This window comes from Apium graveolens, chromosome 6 (genome assembly GCF_009905375.1).
Source record: "Apium graveolens cultivar Ventura chromosome 6, ASM990537v1, whole genome shotgun sequence".
NCBI classification, from domain to species: Eukaryota; Viridiplantae; Streptophyta; class Magnoliopsida; order Apiales; family Apiaceae; genus Apium; species Apium graveolens.
Genome location: NC_133652.1, coordinates 30301566 through 30328589, shown reverse-complemented (window position 1 = coordinate 30328589; position 27024 = coordinate 30301566). Strand labels below are relative to the sequence as shown.

Below are 27024 nucleotides of genomic sequence, written 5' to 3'. Positions count from 1 at the left end.
TACCCGTTTTAATTGTACTTGTGTCGTAGGCATCTGACAAGCTGTACACATTATTTTAGTGACTAGTAGTAAACTTGGGTAAATTATTTGTGCCACAGGTGTCAAGCTATTTTTATTTTTTTTGGCAATAAATAGTATCGGGGGGAGGGGACCATTTGTATCAAATAATTATTTAATCGAACTATTTGTGTTATAGGCGTTTAAGATGTTCATATTGGCTTAGTAACAGATAGTTATTTAGTTGAACTATTTGTTCCATAGGTGATAAGCTGTGTATGTTGTCTTTGTAACAAATAATTATCTAAGTAAACTATGTGTGCCACAGGCGATAGGCTTCTTATATTGGCTTTGTAACAAATAATTGTTTAATCGAACTACTTATGCCACAGGTTTTAGGATGTATATGTTGGCTTAGTAACAAATAGTTATCTAAGTGAACTATTTATGCCGCAGGCGATATGCTGTTTATGTTGGCTTTGTAACAAATAGTTATTTAATTGAACTACTTGTGTCGCAGGCTTTAGGCTGCATATGTTGGTTTAGTAACAAATAGTTATTAGAAAGAATCACTTATGCTACAGACATTAAGCTACATGTGTTAGCTTAGTAACAAGTGATTATCATCAGGGGCTAAGCCCGAGCTGTAAGCAGGGGATTTTCATAAAATTTATCAACATACATATTAGCATAAAGAGGAACTAAAGGACTTAGATAGATACTTGTGTTTCCATTTACAAACCTTTAAAAGGGTACTATGAAAGATAAAAAGAACACTTAATGATAAAAGTGTTTGAGGTGTGTGGCATGCAAGATATTGGGGAGAGGCTCTCCTGAAAGTTGCGCAAGATGGTAGGTGCCAAATATGGTAGCTCGAGTCACATCATAAGGCCCGTCCCATTGCAAGTCCAATTTCTAATTCTTAGTGGGGGTTGAAACTGAGGTATCTTTAAGGACTTTATCTCCATATTGGAATTTCAGGGATTAACCTTGCCGAAATAAAGGGAAATTTTTTGCTTGTAGATGGACATGCGGATGAGTGCATTTTTCCTTCTTTCTTCGAGGAGGTCAAAGTTAGTTCGTAAGCCTTGTTAATTTAGTCGAGAATCATAACCCTGAACTCGAAAAGAGGGTTCCCCAATTTCTACAGGTATGAGTATTTCAGCGCCATAAGCTAGTCGAAAAGGGCTTTCTCCAGTAGGCTTATGGGTATCGGTATGGTAGGCCCAAAGTATGTTTGGAAATTCTTCCACCCATAGTGTTTTCTAGTCCTGTACATTCTTTTTGAGGCTCTGAAGAAGGCTTCGATTAGTGACCTCGGTTTGGCCGTTGGACTGTGGGTATGGTGCAGATGACCTACGATGTTGTATATCGTAGGCCGTTAAATATTTTTCAAAGTCATCATCAACAAACTGTCTTCCATTGTTAGTGATTAAAATGTGAGTTATTCCGAAGAGGTTGACAATATATTCATAGAAGAACTTACTGCAGACTAAAGAATTGGTATGAGCAACAACTTTGGCTTCGACCCATTTGGTCATGCAGTCCACAACTACTAACAAGAATTAAATGTTCCCCTTGGCTGGAGGGAATGGTCCCATGCTATCCATCCCCCAAGTGTTAAAGGGAATAGGGGACAGAACGGATGTAGGGAGTACTAGAGGAAATCTAGGAACTGAAGCATGAAATTGACATTTGGCACAAGTTTTGACGTAGGCCAAGCAGTTTTTTCGCAGGGTAGGCCAGAAGTATCCTTTTCTTATGATCTTATGTGCTAGAGTCTCACCTAAAGAGTGACTCCCACATATACCTTTGTATACCTCTAGCATGTAGTAATCCGCTTCAGCATAATCAAGGCACTTGAGAAAAAGAACCAGGAAAGATCGGTGATACAAGGTATCGTCTATGATCGTATAATGAGTCGCTTTGGAGCGTAGGGTTTGATCCGACCTTTTATCTTGGGGAATGATTCCTTCTTGCAGATAGAGATAAGTTGGGGTCATCCATTTAGGGCCGTGGGAAAGTGTCAGTACTTATAAAAGCCAATAGTATTTTATACAAGCCAGTTGAAGAAGAGAGGTCCTCATCAGTTGTCAGCCTTGCCAAAGTATCTGACCTGTGATTTTCTCCTCGTATGATTCCTTCCAGAGTAAAAATCTTGAACTCTAGAAATCTGGTTCGAGTTTCTTCCAAATACTTTATCATCAAAAGTGATTTGGCTGCAAAACATCTAAGCAGTTTATTCACAATGAGATGAGAATCGTTGTGGGCTTTCAGATATTGAACTTGCAATGCTTTGGCCAGAAAAAGGCCAGCCGAAAGGGCCTCATATTCAGAGCAATTGTTGGTAGGAGGAAATCTAAACTTGGTGGATTAATGAACCTCGAAGCCCTCATGACTTACTAATAGGATACCAACTCTGCTGCTATCAGTGGTAAAAGACCCATCAAAAAATAACAACCAAGGAGGGGGTAAATGTGTCAGCATAGGGGAATTCTCCAGAGGGGCTTCGATTTCAGAAGGCAGGGAGCATTAAACTAGGAAATCGACTAAAGCTTGCCCTTCAATAGACTAGCGAGGAAGATAAATGATGTTAAACTGGTTGAGCTCTACAACCCAATTCACTAGTTTTCCGAAAGATTGCGCTTATGAAAGATTTTCTATTATAGAGGATGATTGGTGTATACTCAGATACCATGTCCTTGGAAGTAGGAGCGAAGTTTCTTGCTGGCAAGGAGAAGGGAATATGCCATTTTCTCTATGGTGGGATATATGGTTTCTCCATCACTTAAAATGTGGCTAACATAATATATAGGGAATTATTTATCTTTTTCTTCCTGTACCAAACATAAGCTCACAGCTCCATAAGCTACAGCTAGTTACAAATATAAAGGCTCACATGGGATAGGCCGAGAGATGACGGGTGGAGTGGACATATAAGTCTTTATGGAATCAAAAGATTCTTGACATGAAGGACTCTATTGAATATCTTTCGATTTGTTTATTCCCCTCAAAGCATCGAAGAATGAAATGCTTCTTTCGGTCAGTTTGGAGATGAATCTTCACAGGAATGTCAAGCAGCCATTCAAGGACTAAATCTGTTTGGGGGTTTTAAGTGGGGGAATCTCTAAGAGTGCTCGAGTTCTTTCGGGATTCACTCTTATGCCTCTTCCATTGATCATATTGCCCAGAAATTTTCCACTGGACACTCCAAATATACACTTAGAGGGACTGAGGCGAAGGCCGTAGCTTCGGATTATTTTAAATATCTTTCTTAAATCTTGAATATGATTTTCTTTTTCTTTAAAATTCACAATCATATTATCTATATAAATTTCCAAATTTATTCCAATTTGGTTGGAGAATATTTTATTTATGGTTCGTTGATATGTAGCTCCAGCATTCATTAGCCCCGTCGGAAGAACCCGATAAGCGTATACATCCATGTAAGTGATGAAGGCCGTCTTGGCTTGGTCTTCCAAATCCAGAGTAATTTAATAATATCCTGAGAAAGCATCTAGAAAACTAAAAAGAATGTCCCCAGCCGTTGAATCCACTAACTGATCTATGGTAGGGAAATGATAGTAATCCTTGGGTGTATCCTTGTTGAGTTCATTGTAATCAATACAAACTCGCCATTTCCCACTGGACTTCTTAATAAATACTATGTTGGATATCCATTCGGGGATTTGCTTTGAGCAGTTTATTAATCTCCTCATCAATAGCTTGTTATCTCTAAGGGGCAAAATTTCTCTTTTTATGCTTTATCACGGTTTTGCTAGGATCAATGGAGTCTATAGACAGTGATGAACTCGTCGAGACCAGGATTGTCTTCAGGTTTCCAAGAAAAGATTTTTGGAAATTCATGGAGGAGATGGATAAGCTTCTGTTTCAAAGGATGTTGGAGGTATGTACCTATGATGATGCAACTTGTGGGATCTCCTTCCTTTAACTCAATATTTTCCACAGGTTCTCCAGGCTCAACTTTAAGAGTATGGTGTAACTCATCTTTTTTTCAGAGAGCTATCAGAATATGAGAAGGAGTATCAAAAGTACTTGGAAGGATTCCGGATTTGGGAATTTAGAAATTTTGGAGGGGCTTCCGTCCTTCGGTTTACCGTAGGGATTTATTTTCTTCCGCATGGTTTTAGTCAGGCTTAAGAAAGTAGAATAACAGTATCGAGAAGTAGCGGGGTCAGTTATCAACTCTCATGGTCCCATAGAATTAGGGAACTTCACCTTCATATGAGGGGATGATATGATAGCTGTAACACCCCCAGATCCGGGGTCGAGAATCCGGGTCGTCACGGTCTTTCTTTCCATAAATATCACTTAACTTAATTAAAAATAAATAACCTCATGCTGTGACCCCACAATAACACACACCACAACACGTTATAGTCTCAGAGATGAAATTGAAATAAGTACAAGTCCTTGAATCCAGAATTTAAAAGTCATTACAACCCAAAATGATTACTTAATAAGTTTACGATTAGTTTCCATTATCCAACACAAGTTATAATTATACATAATTGATTCCCCAAAAGTAGAATGCCTGGTCTACAGTTAGATCTACCTCTGCAGCTATAGCAACTATGATATCAACGGGAAGACGCGGGACGCTTCCCACGCTCTTGCGCTGGGTGTGCTTGAGTATGGCCATCCTTCCTAACTGTTGTTGTGTGATGAAGAAATGAAGTAAGAGTGAGCATTACAGCTCGCAAGATAATATATATAGTGTAATCAATAATGCAAGTATCTAAATAGATAACTTACTGGAAATCTTTATCAAATGTAAGATAATTACTTACTCGATATAAGCTTAAAGGAAGATGAAGTTACCAAATACTTCACTAAACTTATATCATTTTAGAAAAATACTTGAACTACCACTGTTCAAAGTATAATAAGTTTTTGAAGTTCGTCACATAAATGAGACTACAAGATAAGACTTGTATGGATTCAATCTTTGAATTATTGAAAAAAAAAGAAACGAAGTTACGAGATACTTCATTAAGTCCCGATATATATACCTATATATATATCTCACACATTCCCTGAAAACCTCTGTCATGAAAAGTATAAACAAAGTTGTAATATCCAATGAATTTGGAACGAAAAGAATTTTGGCATAAACCTGATATCTTGCTGATTAGGCAAAAATACCAATAAGTAACCTTTTCTACTAGTAGATGGATGAATCCCCCACCGGTCATCACCCTGGCCGCATTAGGGCCTTGTGCTGGACCGTCACCCGGCCTCTTATGCGTTGATGGACTGTCACCCAGCCACTTACACTTTGATAGACCGTACCCCGGCATGTCGCTTATGCCGACTCAATTAGATGGACTTACTTCCCGAATGTTGGGCAAGTAATCAAATTATTTTATCAAAACCGCAACCTCGTTGCGAATATAAAATACACCACAGAGCCGGATCCCTCAGATTTTTAAGCAAGTATTTAAATCCCCTTCGAAAGGAAGATCTTAAATTTGAAAACGAGTTTTGGGATCCGCTCTAACTTTTAATATCATTTTGAAGACTCAAAAATATTTTAAAGAATGTTTAGAGTAATGATGATTTAATAAAATAAATCAATCCCGATATATTAGGAAATATCTGAATATTATTATTTAAATAATATTCCCATAAGGATAATATTTATAAAAATATTTGAAGTAGAAGTTTTAAAACTCATACTTGAAATGAATAATAAATAACAAAAGATATACTTATACGAAAGTACGATCTTTATTTGAATAATTGAAAATAAGTTTGATTATTATTCAAAACTATTGAATATACCTTATCCGATTCATAGTTATAGAAAATATATATATATATAAATATATATATATGTTATACTCGGGAACATCGACTCCCGGTTTAGAAAAATGTCCACCTTTGGGTCCCCTATACTAAGGGTATACGCAACTACTGCTTATCTCTAGCATAGGTATTATGCAGTTTATAAGCATTTGAATTGATAATAGACTAACAAGACTACGAAACAAGCATGCATATAAATGTCATATCACATGCTTCAATATATCGTAAGACTTTACTAATAATAACCATGCACTTATCTCAAGATAATGCATATACATATATACATCACAACAACAGTTATACGGGTAGAAAACTTGCCTGAGTGACTGGGGGTGGTAAAAGGCCTGGGGCGAGTCTGGTAACCTATAAACAACATATAAGTTGGAATTAAACGACGGTCTCTTAAGAAGCTAGTCTTTAACAAATTAGACTCTGGCGTTCGCTTTTGCGCTTAACGATTCACATAAGTCGCTCGAGTACCCTCGGCTCCACCATTTTTAATAAATTAACCGTTACGAATTTTAAGGCGACTCTTTCGCGAATACTCTACTAACTGATCTATTAACCTTACATAATTATTTCATACTCCAATTAGTCATTTAAGGACCTTAACCAAGGTTTCAAAGTAAAACGAGGGGTAATGGTACGTTCGCGAAACGCTGTTACTTAAAACGGTCGTTTATCCTAAACCGTACATCGGATTCAAGAGAACCACATATCAAAACGAAGCTTATGACACAATCTAGCTAAACATGGCAAAGTCACAGATTCAACAGTTAGCTCTCTGTCCCGAACACTAAGAACAAGCAGTTGTATGAAAACGGGCATTACGACGGCTATGTTTACGCGATTACAAAGTTTTAAACCACTCCAAACAACCACAATTCAACTCACAACCACCATCACAACCCAATTTCACCCAAACCTTACTACATCAGTCCCAAACCTCAAGATTTTCCAATTCATTCAACCACAAACATGAACTACTAACTATACTTAAGTTTCATTAACTATAAACAAGATTTCATCATCCAAATCACTACAAATCCAATCCAAACTTTAAACACACAAGCATTATGCTTCTCATTTACTATAACAATTAAAATCATTCCTAATACTCAAAGTAAAGTTAGGGCTTGAAGTTTTATACCTTCTTGAAGCTTCCTTACACAACACAAGAGCTTTGAATGCCTAAAAGAACCTTGATCCTTACTTGTATAACCTTAAACTTTCATAAAAAAAACAAGAAAACTAAAGTTATTTCTTGAAAGTTACTATTCACCATCTTCTTTCTTGATTTATTGGAAGAGATTCATGAAGAATTGGAAGCTTAAACTCCTAGGATATGTTTATCTAATCATCAAGAAGCTAAGGAATTTACCTTGGATTTGTTTATGAAGTGAAGCTTGAATTCTTGAAATTTTTCTTCCTTGGAATGAAGAAAGTCGAGAGCAATGTTCTTGGGAGGGGGTTTTTCTTTGTTGATTGTGTTTGTGGTGGAAAATGGAAGTTGAATGAGATATTTGGGTGGTTAATTGGATGATTAAAGTGAGTGGAGTGTGATTAAGCATGACATCACCTTGGTGACTTCATCATTTGCCACTTGTCATTACTTGGTGGTGGAAGCATCTTGTATGCTAATCCTTGCTTAATTGCTTGATCATCATCCTTAATCCTTGCACTAATCTCTCTTGCATTACTTGTCGTTTAATTGTTTTATGACTCGTTTATCGTTCGTTCTTGCTAATCGTTTGAGGGATCATATACGGGATCTTATTATATTTTATATTCCTTTTATGATCCTCTCTTATAATCTCTCTTATAATCCTTGAATTTAAATCATTTTAATCATGTTACCTTATACTAAATTCTTTCAATATCTGGTGGATTTTCGGGAAAAATCAAAGTGTTTGAATTTGGATTCTGACGATCTTTACATACACTTATATACCATATAGAGTACTAATAAGATCTCAGAATATCAATAAAAGAACTCCTACATAGTGTGGCATGAAAAATTTTCTTAATCAACAAAATCACTATTCATAAGGGTCACAAAAAGTCCAAAATTTTTGGGGTTATTACAAAAGCTCCCAAAAAGAACAAAGTAGGCTGACCGATAATGGCATTGTAGGGGAAGCATTATCGATGATTTAGTATTTGACCACTGCTGTTATAGCTTGCGGGGAAATCCTGAAAGTGGTGGAAATGTCAATGATGCCCTGAACTGGAACGACATGATTTCCAAAACCATAGAGGGGGCCTTGAACATCTTCAAATTTCATTTCTTCAAAAGGGCCGTTTAAGATCATTATTCTTAAAGTATTCTGAAAGATAATGTCCACAGAGGATCCATTCTCTATCAAGACTTTTCTAACGTCTTGATCGGCTATGTCAAGAGTGACTGTAAGTGGCCCATTTCGTCAGACATATCTGGTGGGATAATCAGCATCATAGAAGGAGATAGAAGTTCCTGTAAGGCGAAAACCTGAAGAGGGGCGTCCAGTTGTGTTACCTCGTGCTGAGGCATGCTTCCTCATATAATCATATTGACTACATGCCTGGGCTGGGGGTTTCTCATGTGAGGCTCTAGTTGAGGGAGATTTTGTCTGTCTTGAAGGGAAGATAATTATTTAGCAATCCCCTTTTCACCTAACTTTCCAAGAAATATTTTAGGCAAGTACATTCATCTGTGTTATGTCCTATGCCAGCGTGATAATCATAAAAACGTGTTATGTCCCTCTTTTTCGTAGGGGTCCTCATAGGGTTTGGGGGTTGGAAGAACTATTTTGTTCTTACATGTTGAAGCACATGGGAAGGACTTTGGGTTAGAGGAGTAAAGTTGGGCTCTTCTCGAATTTGTCTCGAGGGGGCCCTTTGATCCGTAGGGGAATTTCTCTGGCCCTCGCCCCAGAATTCTTCCATCACATCTACCTACATCGTCATTTGGCGAGATGAGGAAGATTCTCCTCGAGCAGAAGTGTAATAATCTCGAACTCTTTCATCAGTGCTATATAGGCGGAGGCTGTGATGTAGGCTTAATAAAGATCTGTAGGTTCTCTGTTACATAGCTCTTTACAACAATCTCGATATTCTTGGTAATTCATGTTACCGATGAAGGAGTCAACAACTCTGGCTTGTTTCAACTCTTTGACCTTCGAGGCTGCGGCCTTGAATTTTTCAATATAATATCGCAGGGTTTCACCCTACCCCTTCTTGATATTTTCCAAGAAAATAGTATGAACAACATGAGGAGTGTTGAATCGGAACTTAGATAGGAACAACATCTCGAATTCTTCCAACGAGCTGATAAATCTAGGAGGCAAAGCTAGAAAACCAAGTTCTTGCATAAGCTTTGAAAGTAGATATAAATAATTGACATTTGGTGATGTCATTGTACATGTGGCATATCATAAGATTTTCATAATAGCTTAAATGATTATTAGGGTTAGTGGTATCGTTAAATGATTCGAGGCCAATATTTTCACTCCAAGATTAACGGGGGTGGCCTCCAAAGCTTTTGTGAAGGGAAATCCTCTAATGTCCATATCTGCAGCGACTTCTGGGTATAACCCTTCAAGCCTAGCAAGGTGAGTCATCAGGTCTTCTTAGCCTCCCATAGGGGTTACAATATGCTGAGCCCTTATAGGCTGCTAGGGGACCTTCTTACCCTTTGGGCAGGTGTGGGTAGCATATACATAGATCCTTCTTCTCCGTAAGATGTATCATTTCCAGATGATTCTGAAGATAAAAATCTCTGGGCTCTTCGAGAGGGGAGTTCTTCACTACAGAGAGTGTCGTAGCTGGGATATGAACCTTGAGAGTGTTCAACTTGTGATCCTGAATAAGCACGTTCAGGTAAAGTAAATCGTGAGGACTGTGCCATATAGGATCCTAACACCATTTCTGGATAATAAGGAGGATGATTGACCTCATGTTGGTTGGCGGCCATTTGGGCTGTCAAATGATACATTTATTCTTGTATATAATTTTGTTGGGCTCTTAAGTTGAATAACATGATATGAGTGGGTGAATGACTTGGGGTCCTGGAAGAGTTCCCATAAGAGTGAGATTCGTTATCTGATTTGTCATTCTTCGTTTCAGGTAGTTGAAATAAGAAAGAGGATGTCGTTGTAGGGTGGTGGTGAGTATTCGTCATCGATTCCTCGGCGGTGCCGCTATATTGATGGCTGGTATTATGGTTTTGAGATTTGGTCCGTAAGGATTGGTTTTAGCCTTTTATTATTAGATTGTGTGTGTGCGCGTGCTTGATCTTTCACTTTTCCTTTTTATCCCCTATTCGTAGTCAGTTGTCCACTATGTTAGTAGCCCCGTGACTAGGGAACACGTGAGAGACATGGAAGGAGGTGAGGAACATGACAGAGTATCTAGGTGAAAGACACGTGCCAAAAGGAGATATGGATAAGATCATAGTGGAGGTTTACGGCAGCCGAGGGTTTGGCTATGCCCTCGGTGGGCGTAGGCCTCGTAAATTTTACGGAAGATGCCTAGAGATATTGCGAGGGAGAAGCGGGAAAAATCTTACAATTTACCTGTGGGAGTTCATTTAACGGCTAAAGTGTAGTCTATATCCTCGACAAGTGTAGACCTCTTAAATCCTACGGAAGATATCCAGAGATATTACAAGGGAGAGGCACAGAGAAAAACTTATAATTTACTCTAGGATTCATTTAATGGCCGAAGGTGTAGACTTGTCACTACAAGAAAAAGTCAAATAAACATCACACATTAGACACCGGTTGTTGATGCCGCTGATGTTAAAACATGTAATAACATCATCTCGTGCTTTTCTGATGTCTTTGTTATTTGAAGACATCAATTATTTAACAACCGATGTCTAAAGTTCCCTAAAAAAATTTAGCGCGCTTTCGTTCCTTTTGTTTCCCCCCTAATGAAATATTCTCAAAATTTCCTCCCCCCTTTATACCTATTCTTTTCTCCCTCATCAGACAAAAAATAATAAAACAAAAAAAAGCTAAAAAATTGGCTCTCACTGTAACCCTCTCTCACACATCTCTCTCTCCGGTCTCACCAAACTCTCTCTCCACCATCACCAAACTCTCTCTCCACCATCACCATCACCTCCACCACCACCATCGATGCTCGACTCACCTTTGCTTCTCTTTTACTCGTGCTCTTCCTACTTTGCTGCTACTCACTATCACCATCACCATTGCGCTGCTGTGTTCTCCTCACCATCGATGTGTTCTTGCTTTGCACTAATAGGGTCTTCTTTACTCACAATCTTAATGCTTCATCTTTGTGTTCCTACAGGTTAATATATTCAAGGAACGATAAAAAAATTATAATGATGAAATAAAATAGCATAAGAGGTACATATTTGTCTTCCTAATTGGTCGTATCACACTTATATGCCTCTAAAACCCTATATTGGTATGCCATTTAAAATTACAGGTATGTTAAGAACAAGTGCGATCACTGGCACCCAGCTCTGATGATTGTTTTGCGAGACATTGATGACATGAATAGGCTGAAAATATCGATACAGACCTCACACCAAATGATTTTTTAGGACATGGGTGAACCATTTGTAAGGAGAGCTCTATTATGTTAAACATTTCAGTTCCATATCTACCTTTAGGGTTACTGGAATTCAACGTTGATTTTGATTTTGAGCTTATTAGTTTGCTAATGTATTTAATATTTGAGATGGTCAATAGTTATTACTTTGGTTTTGGTTGGTTATGTAAGAATAATTTATACTTAATTTTAATGTTGGTTAATACAACTGTATTGTTAGTTCATTTTTTCCTTATATTTTTGGTTTGGTGCTTGTTGGGTTTAAATTCATCATAATTTTAGAGAAAAAATTGATGTATAAATACTAAGTTTGCATCACTTTTATTAAATAAAAACTGATGTCTGAAAACTATACATACATCATTTTTATTGGCTAAGTACTGATGTCTAAAATAAAAAAAAAACTGATGTCTAAGAGGGTTATATATATCAGTAATTAAGCTTAAAACCGATGTGTAAGTTCTGACAGACATCGGCGTTTAACCGATGTCTAGAATAGACATCACCGACAAAGACATCGGTTGACAAATAACATAAACATCAGTCAAAAAATGATGTCTATTGACATTTTTCTTGTAGTATGTAGTGGTAGTAAGAGTAGTAAGGCTATAAGAGACCAGAGACTATAAAGTTAGTTATTACTAGCATATGAAAGATTAACATTACTAAGTAAAAATAGATTTGTTAATTTTCAAAACGCTAGCTCCTCCCGTGGGTTTATATATATGATTGTTAGGTAAGGAAACGACGCACATTACAAATCCTAAACTATCGATCCCATCAGCCAGACCAGCATAATGATTCCTTCAACATAATATAAAATGACTTCAAATATAAAGAAGAATATATAAGTGATGAAAAAATAAGCATGTTCGATATATAGGGAAGACATTATTCGGAAATGTATAGGCGCAACTTGTAATATTTGTTTAATGGTTATAATTTTGTATGACCAAAATGATTTAAAAGTCTATGGTCTACTAGGCGCCAATTTGCATAAACTAATCTTATAAAAAACTGGTAAAGCTTACACTAATAATAATTAAAGTAATTTAATCGTGCCCCGAGGCTCCATTATTGGTTGAAGGTGTTTTGAGTTAGATTAGCAAAGAGATTATTGTTAGTTTTAGGGATAACGACAAAGTAACTAGGAGCATATATGTTAATTAAACCAAGTTCCATTAGGTAGCCCTTGATAGATCATGGGTAATTAGCACTCAATTAGTTGAGTTAATAATTTGAATGTAAATTTATATTATATCTCTTTATTAATAGATCATTTCGAATCGAATGAAAAATATAGTTATTCTCATTCAAGCTAATTAAAAGTGTAGACATATTTTAGCAAACCTGTTCTGAACTGCATGTTTAGGTTGCCTTCATCAAAGCTACTCATCAATTAAAGTACCGATCCTTATCCTAACTAAAGGATCATCAACTATAGAAATATTACCGCAATCTAACATTTTTTTATAAAACACCAAATTTTCTATCCAAAGAAGTCAACGCATCCTGACAGGATACTCCTTGTAATTGCGAAATGGGAGTTTTAATATGAGAACCCTAGCTAACAATGAAGGAAAAAGTTAATATTAAGCTAGCTCATTACAAAGAAAAGCAATATATAAAGAAATAAAATGTTAAGAAAAGGGGGGCAGTCAAGCATGGATGGCCGGCCCCGAAAGAAGAGGGCCGTCCACGAGGAAGACGAGGACAAGGAAACAAGGGTGGGACCCATCCGCCGCTCAAACTGCTGCCTCTCCCACTTGCCCATTCTCAACTTCTTGCTTGTCTTTTTTTTCTTATTTTAATATGTATTTGTTGATGAATTGCTTCTTCTACTATATATAATACACCATTATTTATCGAAATTGTCATCCCTTCCCTTACGTTATATGCTATGTTGACAGCTATCCTGGTCAACTTAACTTAACCTAATCAACTTCATTCTCATCTCGTATTTACTACTCACACGTTAATATGGATAAATATTGCAATTTTACAAGTTAATTTAGCAAGTTCAATACCATCTCCTATTTATTACTCTCGCATTAATCTTCATAAATGTTGCATTTCTTCAAGTTTATATCCAGCGCGATACGGGTAGTTGCAATGTACATTTAAAAACACATAACATAAATATTAATTGAATCATTTTTATTGATGAAATTATTCTGCATATAATATTTTTAATTTAAAGTTCAATCATAATTTAACACTTAAATTTCTAACTTGTACCCTGATCACACATTGGCGTGTATACATTAATAATTATAAATAAAAATTCAGTCAAAATTTGACACATAATTTCTAACTTGTACCCTAATCACACACTAGAAAATTCAATTTTTAAGTAGAAACCTAGGAGCCTCACAAAATATGCAAACGTTTAGCATGATATTGAAGTCTTTAAAGATGACAGAGAAGAGGTGAATGGCATTACAAAAATGATCGATAAACAAGAGGTAGAATATGTGCTAACTGCTAAGTAATAACAATCCCTCTCGTTGTTCCCGGTGATGGGAACGGATCTCTTCCTCGACGATTAATTTTTAAGAAAAATTGTGTTGTGATATTGTAAGATTGCAGTTTCGTATTTTAAAATTGACCTGTTTTTTCACTTTTTAGATGAGAATAATTGATTGAACTGGTTTAGGAGGTTGAGGTGATCGAACACTATCATGCTTTTTTAATTTAATGGTAATTAAATGAACAAAATTGGAAGACTTTGTCCAATTTTTCTCTAATCTGCTGACTTGTTTTCAATTTGTAAGCTTAAAAAAGTACTTCTTAATATATAATATATTATTTTAGGTTTTTTTTCCTAGGTAATGCAAATTAATTATATAGCTGATCATCAGTAGTGCTGATCAATTAAAATAAATCTTAGAATAAAGTGAAATCCCTCCTCTTTGTCTCGTAATATATACTCTCCTATAATAATTTTATATGTAGGCTAAAGCCGATCTATTTGACAACATTAATAAGGTACTTTACAGCAGCACTAATAATTAAACTATATGCTTATTTTTAAACATTAGCGTGTAAGAAATGACCTGCCTTTAATCTTGTCTCCCCCTCTATTCTTCCTCCTCCTCTCTCTCTCTGCATCTCTCTTCCTGCTTTCCTTTCTCTCCACTCATGAAATATTGAAATCACACTCTACTTGGTTATTCTAATCTTGATTAATCAAATCTAGGGTTCAAGTTTCTAATTTCTTATATCCCTCTTAATCTATTGTTTTTCTTGTTTATCTTTTCATATCCCATCCACTTCAACTAGCCTAGCTCTCAACATTAAACAAACCCAAAAATTATTACAATATAAGTTTTAAATCTAATACTAATTTTTTAGGGTTCAGTAGTTTTTTATAATTTCCTTTGTTTTCTGTTGTTTGTGTACTGTGGATGTTATTTTGGCATGGCTGGTTTGGATTTAGGCACTTCTCGTTTTAATAATATTCATCAACAATTTCATAGTCCTTCTGACTTCACTCTTCAAACTCAGCAACAACAACAAGAAGATCGAAATCATCAGTTCTCCGGTGATCACGACGATGATAGTGGTCAACCAGGACATGATCTTGTCCCTGGAAACACTGGTTCGGGTAACATAGTTGGTCGTCGGCCTAAAGGACGCCCAGCCGGATCCAAAAACAAACCCAAACCACCAGTTATCATCACAAGGGAGAGTGCGAATACTCTCCGAGCTCATATCCTTGAGGTATCAAATGGTTGTGATATTTTTGAGAGCGTGGCGACGTACGCGCGCAAGAGGCAGCGTGGGATATGTATTTTGAGTGGAAGTGGCACTGTAACAAATGTCAGCATAAGACAGCCGGCCGCAACTGGTTCGGTTTTGACACTGCAAGGAAGATTCGAGATTTTATCGTTGTCAGGATCATTTCTACCCCCGCCTGCACCGCCTGGCGCTACTAGCTTAACAATATTCTTGGCAGGCGGTCAAGGGCAAGTAGTGGGAGGGAGCGTGGTTGGTGAATTGACTGCAGCTGGGCCCGTGATTGTTATTGCTTCCTCGTTTACTAATGTTGCTTATGAAAGACTTCCATTGGAAGAAGAGGAGAATCTTCAGATGCAAGGCGGAGGAGGAGGTGGCGATGGAAGTGTGCATAATAGTAATCCTTTTCCGGATCCATCTTCCGGGCTTCCATTTTTGAATCTGCCAATCAATATGCCTCCGAATGTTCAGTTACCTGTTGATGCATGGCCGGGTAATTCAGGTGGTAGACCTCCATTTTGAGTAATCGGACATGAAGCAGATCGAGTTTCGGTCCTACTAGTGTTAATGCCGAGTGTTGGATTACTAAGGTCAGAAAAATTAGTGAACATGTTTAATTTCTTTTCCACTTCGTTTTTTCGAATTTGGATTTTCTCTCGTATGGTTTAAATTTCTGAACTTATTTGTAAGTTCGATTTGTAGAATGATAATAATTAATCACTCATGTGTTGAAGTTCTCAAAAGGGCATCTCATCTTCTTTTCTTCGTGCCAATTCCTTAAATTCGCGTATATATAGTCTCCTCAATGTTTGTTACTATGCATGGCCTGCAGCACTACTGATGTTTCATCATTCAATATGTGTAGAGTATGGGTGGTAGATTATAGAAGTGGTGTCCTAGATCTGTGTAGAATATATAATTGGGGTTATGGGTTGTGTTTTGTTGCATTGTTTTCAGGAAACATTAAATTTAGTTGAGCTTATAAAAATATTAATTAGTACTTCTCATGTTATCCTCGAGAAGGGTTTTCTATAGTGAGGAACTTATAGTTCTTAGTGATTCTTCGCATTAACATATACACCTACAAAGATAAATTTATATCCATAGATTAATTATAAAGATTAACTGCATTTGACATCATAGTTCTACAAATTCATTCTTTAGTAATTTATTTCATTTTTTACGTCTTAATTGTTGAATCAAATAGCCATATTATCAAATATATCACACAGGTCTTCAATATTCGTTCTTGCTATCCTTTATATCCCCAATAGTATAAATTCTCCCGCATTTAAGTATGTGTTTCCCTAGTGTTAGTGTGTAGGAAATATGTTTCATAATTTCATGCAATGCATGACTTCTGGTTTTCTATATACAGTATACTAATTTGTACTTTATTCTGGTATCTCCTTATATTAACTTACGATTACATGTAGGTGTTTTTGTATACACATCTGGATCAGTAGTGTAAGTTAATGACGTTCGTAAAACTCACGCTAATGCTTCACTAATCTTATCCTAATGTAGCTAATAGCTGCATATAGAGGTACTAAGTTAGCTGGTTTTTAATTATATATTGTATTTTCTATCCAATGTACAAGCTAGCTCATAGTTGATAGATAGTTCTATATATACTACTTTTATTATTGGCGTCATTTAGAATATCTAGATATGCATCGGCATTTCAGATAATACAAAAACAATATGTAGAATGTTTTTATTTGTTTCTATATGTTCCCCGCTTAAGATATCATATTATAACATGCTTTTTGGTTCCTTAGATTTGCACTTGTTTGATTAGTTTTAAGATTGTTTCACTACGCTATACCTATCAAAGAAAAAAAGAAAGTTCAGCGGAGTGGGATCTCTATTGTTAATTGAAGTCACCCGGAGTCGGCAATTTGAGATATAGAACTGAAATAAGTTTATATTTAATGTTTAATATGTATATACCCTTCCTTCAAGGGTAAAATTATTACATAGAACACACACACATGTGGTGTCTGTGTGGATTAAGAATAAGGCTTTTTCTGGAAACACTACGAATCTACTGAATATAGATGGTTTGCTTTTAGGCTTGGGAAGATTAAAGCAATGATCATGTCAATTGTACTATAAAACTACCAGCTGCAAAATCAGTATCTGTCAATTGGGGGTATAAAACTATGAGTCGCAGATGATCAGGAAAGTTAGTACAGACATGAGACAACTAATTATATATTTATGCAGAACAAGCAAACTTTTTAATTTTGGTTCAAGTTCAACCCTTTTGGCAAAGCATGCATAATAGATAAAAAAAATTCATTAAAACTTATTTATCCCTAAATTATGTGTTGGTTTGGCAAATTTTAAAATAAATCTATTTAGGGGGGAAAAATGCTCCTCCTTCTCTCTAGCATTCTTTTTCCCGCATAACTATTACACAGATCTAATATCCGGTTCATACTATTACCCAGCAGTACCTTCTTCTCTTTCATCAAATCTGTTCTTCCGTCTTCGGTTCTCAACACTGATCTTCACCATTTCTTTACACGCTCTTTATTTTCTTAATCTCCTCAACCTCAGCTACATTTAAAACCTCTCTTAAGACCATTTGTTGCTTTATCATGGGTTCACAGTATAGTGAGCATTCAGGCAACATGAACTCAGACGAGTTTTCAAACTTCATAGGACATCATTATGTCCCCCACCCCTCTCCTAGCTCTTCTTGCTGCAGAATGAAGCCTCCCATAAGGATTCTACCAAGACCAAGTCTTCAGATTCTTTTTCAACCAAGCATCAAGGTACTTCTAAACTACTTCTCCGGTTCTCAAAGATTTACACGACAACTTTTTCGTGCAAAATGGTATCCTCACAGTTTATGTGCCCAAAGACCCAAATGCTCACACAGAACCTATCCCTAATGATGCTACTACTAGTGCTCATAAAAATATTTGGAGTTCTGTTGTCACTAAGTCCATCCCTTCGAACGAACCAACTGGTAGTTCTAGTGCACAAATTGTTTTTAATGAAGATGGTTCGACCACCCTTAAACCACCTAAAGACTTCCTAATCAATGCTCGGAAAAATTGGAACACAAGTATTATAGGACACTTTATTGGTGGAAGTTTCGATTTTAGATTTGTTCGAGAACAAGCTTTTAAATTTTGGAAGAATCATGGACTTAGTCGAGTATTTTATAGTTCAAAAGGCTATTTTACATTCAAGTTCAACTCTGTAAAAGATAGGAATAAAATACTAGGACTTAGTTCAGTTTAGATGGGGGGAAACGTTGTATTTGCTACCATGGATGGAGGCAAATATATATAAAAAGAATGTCATTGAGTCGGTTCCTTGCTGGATTAAAATCGAAGACGTACCACATTCTTATTGGTCACGAGAAGGATTAACTCATATTGCAAAAGTTGTTGGAATACCTTTGAAATTTGATGAAGTAACTACACGTTTTGAGCCTACCAAGTATGCTTCTGTACAAGTAATGTTGTCTTATTCCAGTCCTAGACCCGATATTATTGGGTCCCTGTTCAGGACGAGTTTGGTGAAGAGGGATTAGTTAAGGTTAACTTTTTATATCCCCAACTGCCGTATTCTTGTAGTCACTGCAAAGCTTTTGGACACTCTTTCTCCAGGTACATTCATAACCCAAATGATGTGAAACCAACTCCTAGACCGAGACCTGGTGCGTTCAAACAGGGGGCCTCAAAAATTGCTAAGAAAAACAGTGGAGAAAATGGTGTTCATGGTGATAAAATTAATCGACAAGATGATGATGTGAACCAGTTAGTGGTTGGTGAATTCCTGGGGTGTGATTTGGTACTGGATGAGGATCAAACAATCGAGGATGTTCAACAGCAGAAAGATAACATAGTGGCTACTCAAGTTTTGGACAATGTGGATGATTTGGAAGAACTTGATGAAGAAACAGAAACAAGGCCTTTGGGACCTTTGGGTTCTAGTGAGATTCCTTTAGAGGAGTCAAGTGTTCTAGCTCCTTCTGTGGAGGCTTGTACTGTGACGGCTCCTGTTTTGGAGTCAACAATTATGGAGACTCCAGTGTTGGAGTCGTGTGATCTGGAGGCTCCCTTTGTGGATCCTGAGTGTGCTGAGGCTAAGTCACCGGGAAAACAAAAACGGAGGCTAAGTCCTCCCCACACCTGGTTGTGGACTTCAGTGCAGCAAAAGCAGTCAAGCTACCCTTGGTGGATGAAGATGGTTTTACTCGTGTGGTGAATAGGAAAAGCCCAGCTAACAAGAAGAATTCCCAACTGGCCTTGAGGCCAGCAACCCTTCGACGTTTGCAATGAGGTTCGCCTCATGAAATGTGAGAGGCCTAAATAAAGGTCCTCACCAATAGGAGCTCAAAAATTTTATTTCTATAAATAATGTTAGCTTTATGGGTGTCCTTGAAACTAAGGTTAAAGTTCATAATGCTTCGGGTATCTCTAAGAAAATAAATAGAAGGTGGAACTGGTTATTTAATTATGACCACCATTATAATGGTCGAGTATGGGTAGGTTGGGACCCAGGTGTCTGGAAGGTATCTTTGCATTCGAGCAATGCTCAATGCATTACTTGTGTGGCTACCTTTCTTGAAAAAGATATTACAATTCTGGTTTCGTTTGTCTATGCTTACAATGAGGCATGTGATAGAGTCTCACTCTGGAATTATTGTACCAATTTAACAAATTCTTCTTTGCCTTGGTGTTTGTTGGGTGACTTCAATTGTGTCCTTGGTATTGATGAAATCTCTGGTGGCGGGGAATATTGGGCTACAGGTATGCAAGCATTCAAGGACTGTATGTTTAACAAAGGATTGGGTCCTGTTAAAACCGTTGGAGACTTATTCACCTGGACTAACAAAAGGCAACAGGCTCCTGTCTTCAAAATGTTGGATCGTATGGTTGGTAACTCTTTGTGGTTTTAGACTTTTACCGAAGGAAATGCGTTTGTGAAAGCTAGAGGTCTAATGGATCATAACCCTATCTTGTACGAGAAGCCTATGCAGCTTGCTAAATTTGGTAAACCATTTCAATTCTTCAATTTTATGATTGATGTGCCAGGATTTATTGATCTTATATCTCGAACCTGGGCCCGGGGTTGTAATGGTAATCCAATTACTCAATTCAACTTTAAACTCAAAAATGTCAAAAGTGATCTGCGTGATTTCAACAAGGAGCATGAGAATCTTCATAATCTTGTGAATTTTGTGCGTGCCCAGCTTAATGAGGTTCAAGAAGCTTTGATCTCGGATAATAGTCCATCTCTTGTGCAACAAGAGCTTTTGCTAATAGAAAAGCTTAACACAACCATTATTCAGGAAGAACACCTCCTTCTTCAAAAGTCCAGAGTTAAATGGATGCAAAAAGGTGACGGGAACAACTCTTTCTTTCGTCAACAATGCAAGGTCAATTGGAATCATAGTAAGGTGCTCAGTTTGCATAATGTGGAGGGTAACTTAGTTCATGGTCAATAGGAGTGTGCAAACGTAGCCGTTTCTTACTTTCAAGACTTGATGAGCAATGCTTCAACTCCAGATCCAATTGACCTCGATTTGGTTGATTGCAACACCATCAATGGTGATCAGGCTAGGCTCCTGGTGGCTCATGTGACATATTTAATCATCTTCGAGACCTTAAAGATTATAAAGCGTAACAAAGCCCCGGGTCCTGACGGGGTCAATGTTGAATTTTTCCTGGCCACTTGGGAAATCACGGGGTCTTGCTTCTGTGAAGCCGTGAAACACTTCTTTTTAACAAGCACAATGTCAATAGGCACTCATGCAACTTTCTTATCCCTCATTTCAAAGGTCAATACTCCGTCACGGATGCAAGATTTTAGACCTATTTCGTTATGTACTGTTATGTATAAATGTATCTCGCAGATTATAGCTTCCGGACTTAAGAAGGTTCTTCCCAACATTGTCAATAATGCACATTCTGCTTTCATTCCGGGGAGATCAATCTCTGATAACATTCTTCTAGCTCAAGAATTATTTCGAGGCCATGATAGGGAAACAGGGGCATCGAGATGTGCTCTTAAGATCGACTTGCACAAGGCTTTTGATACTATTCACTGGAATTTCATTCTAGCTGTTCTCAATAAAATTCAGGATCCCGGGCGAGATGATTTCCTGGATCAAGAGCTGTATTTATACCCCGAGGTAATCAGTTAAACTTAATGGCGTGATTCATGGCTTCTTCAAAGGTACTATGGGCATCAGACAAGGTGATCCTATGTCTCCATACATTTTTTCCCTTAGCACGAATATTCTTTCATGCCTGCTAGCAAAAACTCCAACAGGGTACCAGCATCACTGGAAATGCAAGGATCTTAACATTTCTCATCTGTTTTTTATCGATGACATCTTATTTTTTGCTCGAGGTACCCAGGAATCTGTTTTGCACATAATGGATAACCTATCCACTTTCTGTGATTGGAGTGGTTTGAAACTAAGTGTGCACAAAAGTAATAGTTACTTATGTAACTGTGACCCTGGATTTACTAGCTGGTTTAATGATACTTACTCCATCCCGGGAGGTCCCTTTCCTGTGCCAAAGTTGCTTGGGATTCTTTATGCTTACCAAAGGAGGAGGGAGGTTTGGTTTTAAAGAATATGGTGCACTGGAATAAGGCCCAATTGATTCACCACTTGATCAGAATCGTTACTAACTCGGGTTCTCTGTGGGCTTCTTGGGTGAACAAGACTATGTTGAAGCATAGGCACTTCTGGATTATGGATATTCCCACAGACTGCTCGTAGATCTGGAGGCAAGTTCTTAAACTTCGAGGTATAGCATTACGGTGCATCACTTACCATATTGTTAGTGGAACCTCGATTTCTCTTTGGTTTGAACCGTGGTGGAACTCTTGTTGCCTTGCAAACTCAGTTATTGCTCCTATCATTAGCCAATGCTTTCTCCCTGTTAATGCAACAATCGCTTGTGTCATCAATTCGGGAATTTGGTCTTTACCGAGGCCTAATAGCAGAATTCACCACACAGACTATTTACTCACCAGCTGGCTTGAGGACCCTAATCTTCCACCTATTCATTCCAGTGGTCGTGATCATATTTTATGGGATGGTTTGGATGCTTCTAAAATCAGAACATGGCATATCTAGTCCTCCATTCGAAACACGGGTCATTTAGTCTCTTGGCACAAAGCTGTATGGCATAGACTTCAGGTTAACAGATATGTTCATCATCAGTGGCTCACTTGTCTAAATCGGATCAGTACTTTGACTCGACTTCACAGATTTGGTCTTTCCAGTACTCAACAGTTCTTTTTCTGTATCCTTCGTAGAGAGACTACTAGTCACTTGTTTCTTCACTACACGTACAGTAAGTGGATCTTGATGCAAATATTTAAGGTTTTTTACATCCCGGTTTTTTATCATTCTTGGGTTGAATTCCTGGTTAGCTTAACTGAGCTGGAGGATAAGCAAAAAGGAACCATTGCTCTCTGCTATGCACAGGTTTATTGCTATCACATTTGGAGGGAAAGGAATGTAATGGAGCATGATAAGGGTGTCTTTGGCCCATTAAAGCTCCTGCAAGGGATTGTCCTTGATGTCGAAGCTAAACTTAGTGCTTCTGGTTGGTATAGTTCTGTTATCTGTAATAGGCCTGATTTAGACAATTTTGTTCGCTTGTAATTGCTGCTGTTAGGTTGTTTTACAAGTGATAAATAGATAGTATCAAGATCCACTTGATACTAAAATATTTGCATCAAGATCCACTTGTTTCCACCTTTATGAATTAGGTGGAAGATTTTATTTATAAGTCATAATTTTTTTATTTAAATGAATTAAAATAAATAATTTTAAAATATAATTATTTTAATTCATAAAATTTATATTAGATTAACTTTAAAAAAACATGTATTCTAAAACTAAAATTAATTAAAATAATTAAAATAATTTGAGAAAAAATATGTTTATCAACTTATAAGTTGTAAACTCAACTTATAAATTGAGTTGACAAACACTTATCGATAACTTTTGCTTAAAAGTCGTTGCAACAGGGCCTATATATGGCACAATATTAATTTATATATATAGAACCGGAGGGACGAAGTACTCAACCATTTTTAAAAATCACTGAAATGTATAAAATTATACACAAATTGATTGTACAACAGATACTTGATAAATAAATATTTGATTAAATAATATCCTCATTAATCAAATAATTTTTTTTTCATGAATATATTTATTTATCGAATTAATATACAAATTTATTTTACAATACATGTCTCTTCTTGTGGAAAGGTCTTCAAATTTGATGCTATATTCTGCTATACATAATTCATAAAAACATATTTATGGTCAAGGATTTGTAATCCAAGGTATTTAAAGTTACATACTCTTTATAACTCTTTTTAAACCTTAAAATATTATTAATTAAATATTATTAAATACAGTATAATCATTATAAAGTAATAAGTTTTGAAGTAATAATCATTATATTAATAAAAAAAATTCTATCTCAAGTAACGAATTTATTGAGTTTTATAATAATTTTCGAGATTTATATGGAATATAAAATCTCTTCCATGTGATAATTGTTCTAAAGTGGTGTTTTTTTTCCGGTTTCAAGGAAGGTTTATTGTAGATTATAAATTATGGGACTCCATTAAATACCAAATTGATCGATCAAAAGCGACGCATTAGAAATTTGAAGAGGATTAAAGTATAATAGAATAAACTAAAGCAAGCATTAAACGTACATAGAGTAATAATTAGTAGTGATCTATGAATGTTACTTTAGCAAAAGCCACCGATAATACTCTTCATCTTCATTGCATTAAATAATGAAAACTGTATGCTTGCGCAAGTAAAACCTAACTTCTCCAACTAATCTCACACAAATGTCTGCAGTACTGCTCCGTATGATGGAAGGGTCTTCCTTATATTTGTGAAATACATGATTTCGAAGTGATGATATTAGAAACCTACTAAATACTTAGGTTTTATTTATCGGCCGGGCAAGATGTGAACGCAACCCTCAAAAATGAAAAAATCTTGCATAAATAAAAAGTTTGATTAACATTAAGCCGGTTTAATTAATTCTCAGATAATTGGAAGTTTTCCTTCTTATTTATACTTCGGGACTGCTGGGAACCTAGCCTAGGCTATGGATGCGACTAAACTGAGCTATATGAAAATGATTGAAAGAGGAGCAGAAGTTGAGGTGTGTTCCGGTGAGTGCTTACATGACGCTGCGGCTACAGAGAAGGTGACCGAGAGCTGATTCATAGCTAAGTTAGGATTTGGCTACGGACAGCTTTTTATAACAGTTTATTTCGGGTATTATAGGCAAAAGGGCCCAAAGTTAAGCCCTACGGATAGCGGGTTTTGTTTGCCATCACTTATAAAATAATTCATACAAGTGTATGAACTTAAAGTGAATTTCCAGAATTTAAACATTAAAATTCTTTAGTTTGTTCCTTGACTTAAATTCTTGCAGGACCGTCCTTGCTAGACAACACAAGACAGAACGAGCAATGGCTCTACATATATACTAGGTGAGCCTGTACATATATAAATGAAGGGACAATGCACACACAAATTAATCATTTCCCATCCAAATACCCAACCAGCCTAATGATTTCTTGAATACAACATTCAAATGGGCACCAGATGAGTACTAAAACTCTTTAGCACTAGAACATGAGTTTGTCTAATAATATGCAAGTTCGAATATCTGAAGCATTATTATAATTGCCACCCTAAAGAATACTCCTATAACATTAGTTTAATGTGTTTGTCACCATCATCAACATGGGCGGCTCATTATCCTTCTACTTTTGTTTTTTTTAAATGTGTTTAAGATTTCAAACGAATTCTAGCTAACACATCGCTGTAATGGAGGTGTCTATAACTTTAATTTCTTTTCGATTGTTTATGATTTTAGATAAAACTGAACCCTTGAACTCTTCTCAATCAAAAATATATATTCTTAACAAAACTTTTGTTATTAAAAATATTTGCTAAAATTACATGTTAAGCAATTACATATGTTCATGGAAGCAAATTTGATAATTATGTTAGCAAAGTTCAGTTTTTCTTTTATCTGGACAGAATATTTGTCGCTCTCTTCACGGAGCACTGGTAATCGAAGAAAAAGTAGTGCGATGTATACTAGACAAATATACTTATGATTGTGTGGTAGAAAATGTCTTCACTCGTGATTTTGACTTTCCAAGTCTCCCCTTATCCTCTCTCTTTCTCCTATATAACACTCACGAAAACAAACAAACAAATTCATCCTTACTTGTCTTTTTAAATCTTAAACAATTCTAGGGTTCGAATTTCTGATTTCTCATATCCTTTAGGTTTCATTGTTTTCTGTTGTTTGGGTAAAGTGCTTGTTTTGGCATGGCTGTTTGGAAGTTTACTTTTTCTCGTTTTAATCTAATACTATATTTATACGGTTCGATAGTTTTTTTATAGTTTCGTTTGTTTAGTTTCGTTTGTGTACCTTGGATGTTTTGGAATGGCCGGTTTGAATTTGGCCCCTTCTTCATATTTTAATCTTATAGTATTTGTTTACGGTTCAATTGTTTTTAATAGTTTCTTTTGTTTTTTGTTGTGTGTGTACTGCGCATGCTGTTTTGGCGTGCCTGCGGTTTTGGATATAGGCACTTTTCATTTTAATTTTCACCGTTCTGGTTTCACTCTCAAAACTCAACAAATAAAGAATTGTCATTCCAACCATGAGGATGATGACGATGATGATGATGATGATGAAGGCCGTCATCTTGTACCCGAAAACAAACCAAAACCACCAATCATCATTACCAGGGACAGTCAAAACAGTCTCCGATCACTTCTTCTGGAGGTATCAGATGGTTGTGATATATTCGAGAACATCGCGAAGTATGCATCAAAGAGGCAGCGTGGGATATACATCTCAAGTGGAATCGGAATTGTTAGCAACGTTAGTTTAAGGCAGCCAAGTGCACGGGTGGGTGGTCAAGTTGTATCACTGCACGGAAGATTCGAGATATTATCTTTGTCAGGATCATTTTTGCCGCAACCTGCACCCTCCTCAGCGCTTGTGCCCAGCTTAACAATATTTTTGGCTGCAGGTCAAGGGCGGGTGGTCGGAGGGGGCGTGGTTGGTAAATTGATGACAGTGGGGCCAGTGACTCTTATTGCTTCTTGGTTTACTAATGTTCCTTATGAAAAAATACCCTTGGAAGAAGAAGAAGAGACGCTTGATGAGGTGCAAGTTGGCTGTTTGAGTAGCGGTGGTGGTAAAAGTAGGCATAATAATAATCCGTTGGCAGATCAATCTTCTGAGCTCCCGCTTTCGCCATTAAATATGCCTCCAAACCATGTCCAGTTACCGGTCGATGCGTGGCTTGGTGATTCAGGTGGTAGACCTCCATTCTGAGTAATCCGACACAACTAATCTGATGATAAGGGCGGTGTCTGCATTCTTCATGCATGCCTCTCTACTTTGTTCTTCTTCATGTTAAGTATGCATCTCTTCTCTTGTAGATAAATAAGTAGGCTTCAGAATAAGTATTCCTAGCTAACTTGTTGGTGCTTCCTATATTTAGACCAAAGCCATGGATTACTTATATAGAAGAGTGGGCTTGTGTTTTTTACTATTTAAATGTTCTCTATTACCATGGCCAACACAACACCGTTTGATTAATCAATCGGCAGAATCTAGAATCATGGGTTCTATTTTTCTGTATAGCTTTTGGTAAATATAACCTATTCAATGTTGTAAATATATGACTTCCTGGTTCCCAAATCCCACCGATTACACAGTCACAATTTCCACGTATTGAACTTCTTAAGGTGAACTGAGTCACAGTCCCAAATACCACAAGTATTTAAACTTTTTAAGGAATTTTAATTTACATAGTTGGGTTACATCCAAA

General features: G+C 36.8%; 3 protein-coding genes across 3 annotated transcripts; all 3 read left to right on the top strand.

The window, feature by feature from the left end:
- Positions 1–14428: 14428 nt before the first annotated feature.
- On the top strand, positions 14429–15880 carry LOC141664168 (AT-hook motif nuclear-localized protein 23-like). Its single transcript, XM_074470058.1, has one exon. The coding sequence runs from the start codon at positions 14809–14811 to the stop codon at positions 15646–15648; it is 840 nt and encodes a 279-aa protein (XP_074326159.1). The 5' UTR covers positions 14429–14808; the 3' UTR covers positions 15649–15880.
- Positions 15881–19519: 3639 nt separating this feature from the next.
- Positions 19520–22780, top strand: LOC141664844 (uncharacterized). The gene is made up of 6 exons (XM_074470800.1): positions 19520–19901; positions 20064–20576; positions 20661–20932; positions 21008–21270; positions 21632–21722; positions 22496–22780. Exons 1-6 carry the CDS (start codon positions 19520–19522, stop codon positions 22778–22780), a joined length of 1806 nt encoding a protein of 601 aa, XP_074326901.1.
- A 2582-nt stretch (positions 22781–25362) lies between these two features.
- LOC141663657 (AT-hook motif nuclear-localized protein 23-like) lies at positions 25363–26873 on the top strand. Its single transcript, XM_074469447.1, has one exon. It carries the CDS (start codon positions 25623–25625, stop codon positions 26523–26525), a length of 903 nt encoding a protein of 300 aa, XP_074325548.1. The 5' UTR covers positions 25363–25622; the 3' UTR covers positions 26526–26873.
- Positions 26874–27024: the final 151 nt, after the last annotated feature.

Bases quoted from the DNA above. Each gene is read 5' to 3' on its own strand.
- LOC141664168 (XM_074470058.1), top strand. From the start codon at position 14,809: ATGGCTGGTTTGGATTTAGGCACTTCTCGTTTTAATAATATTCATCAA.
- LOC141664844 (XM_074470800.1), top strand. From the start codon at position 19,520: ATGGGTGTCCTTGAAACTAAGGTTAAAGTTCATAATGCTTCGGGTATC. The intron at 19,902-20,063 runs GTATGCAAGCAT...CTTTTACCGAAG, and splicing joins CGGGGAATATTGGGCTACAG to GAAATGCGTTTGTGAAAGCT. The intron at 21,271-21,631 runs GTATTTATACCC...TGGATTTACTAG, and splicing joins GATTTCCTGGATCAAGAGCT to CTGGTTTAATGATACTTACT.
- LOC141663657 (XM_074469447.1), top strand. From the start codon at position 25,623: ATGGCCGGTTTGAATTTGGCCCCTTCTTCATATTTTAATCTTATAGTA.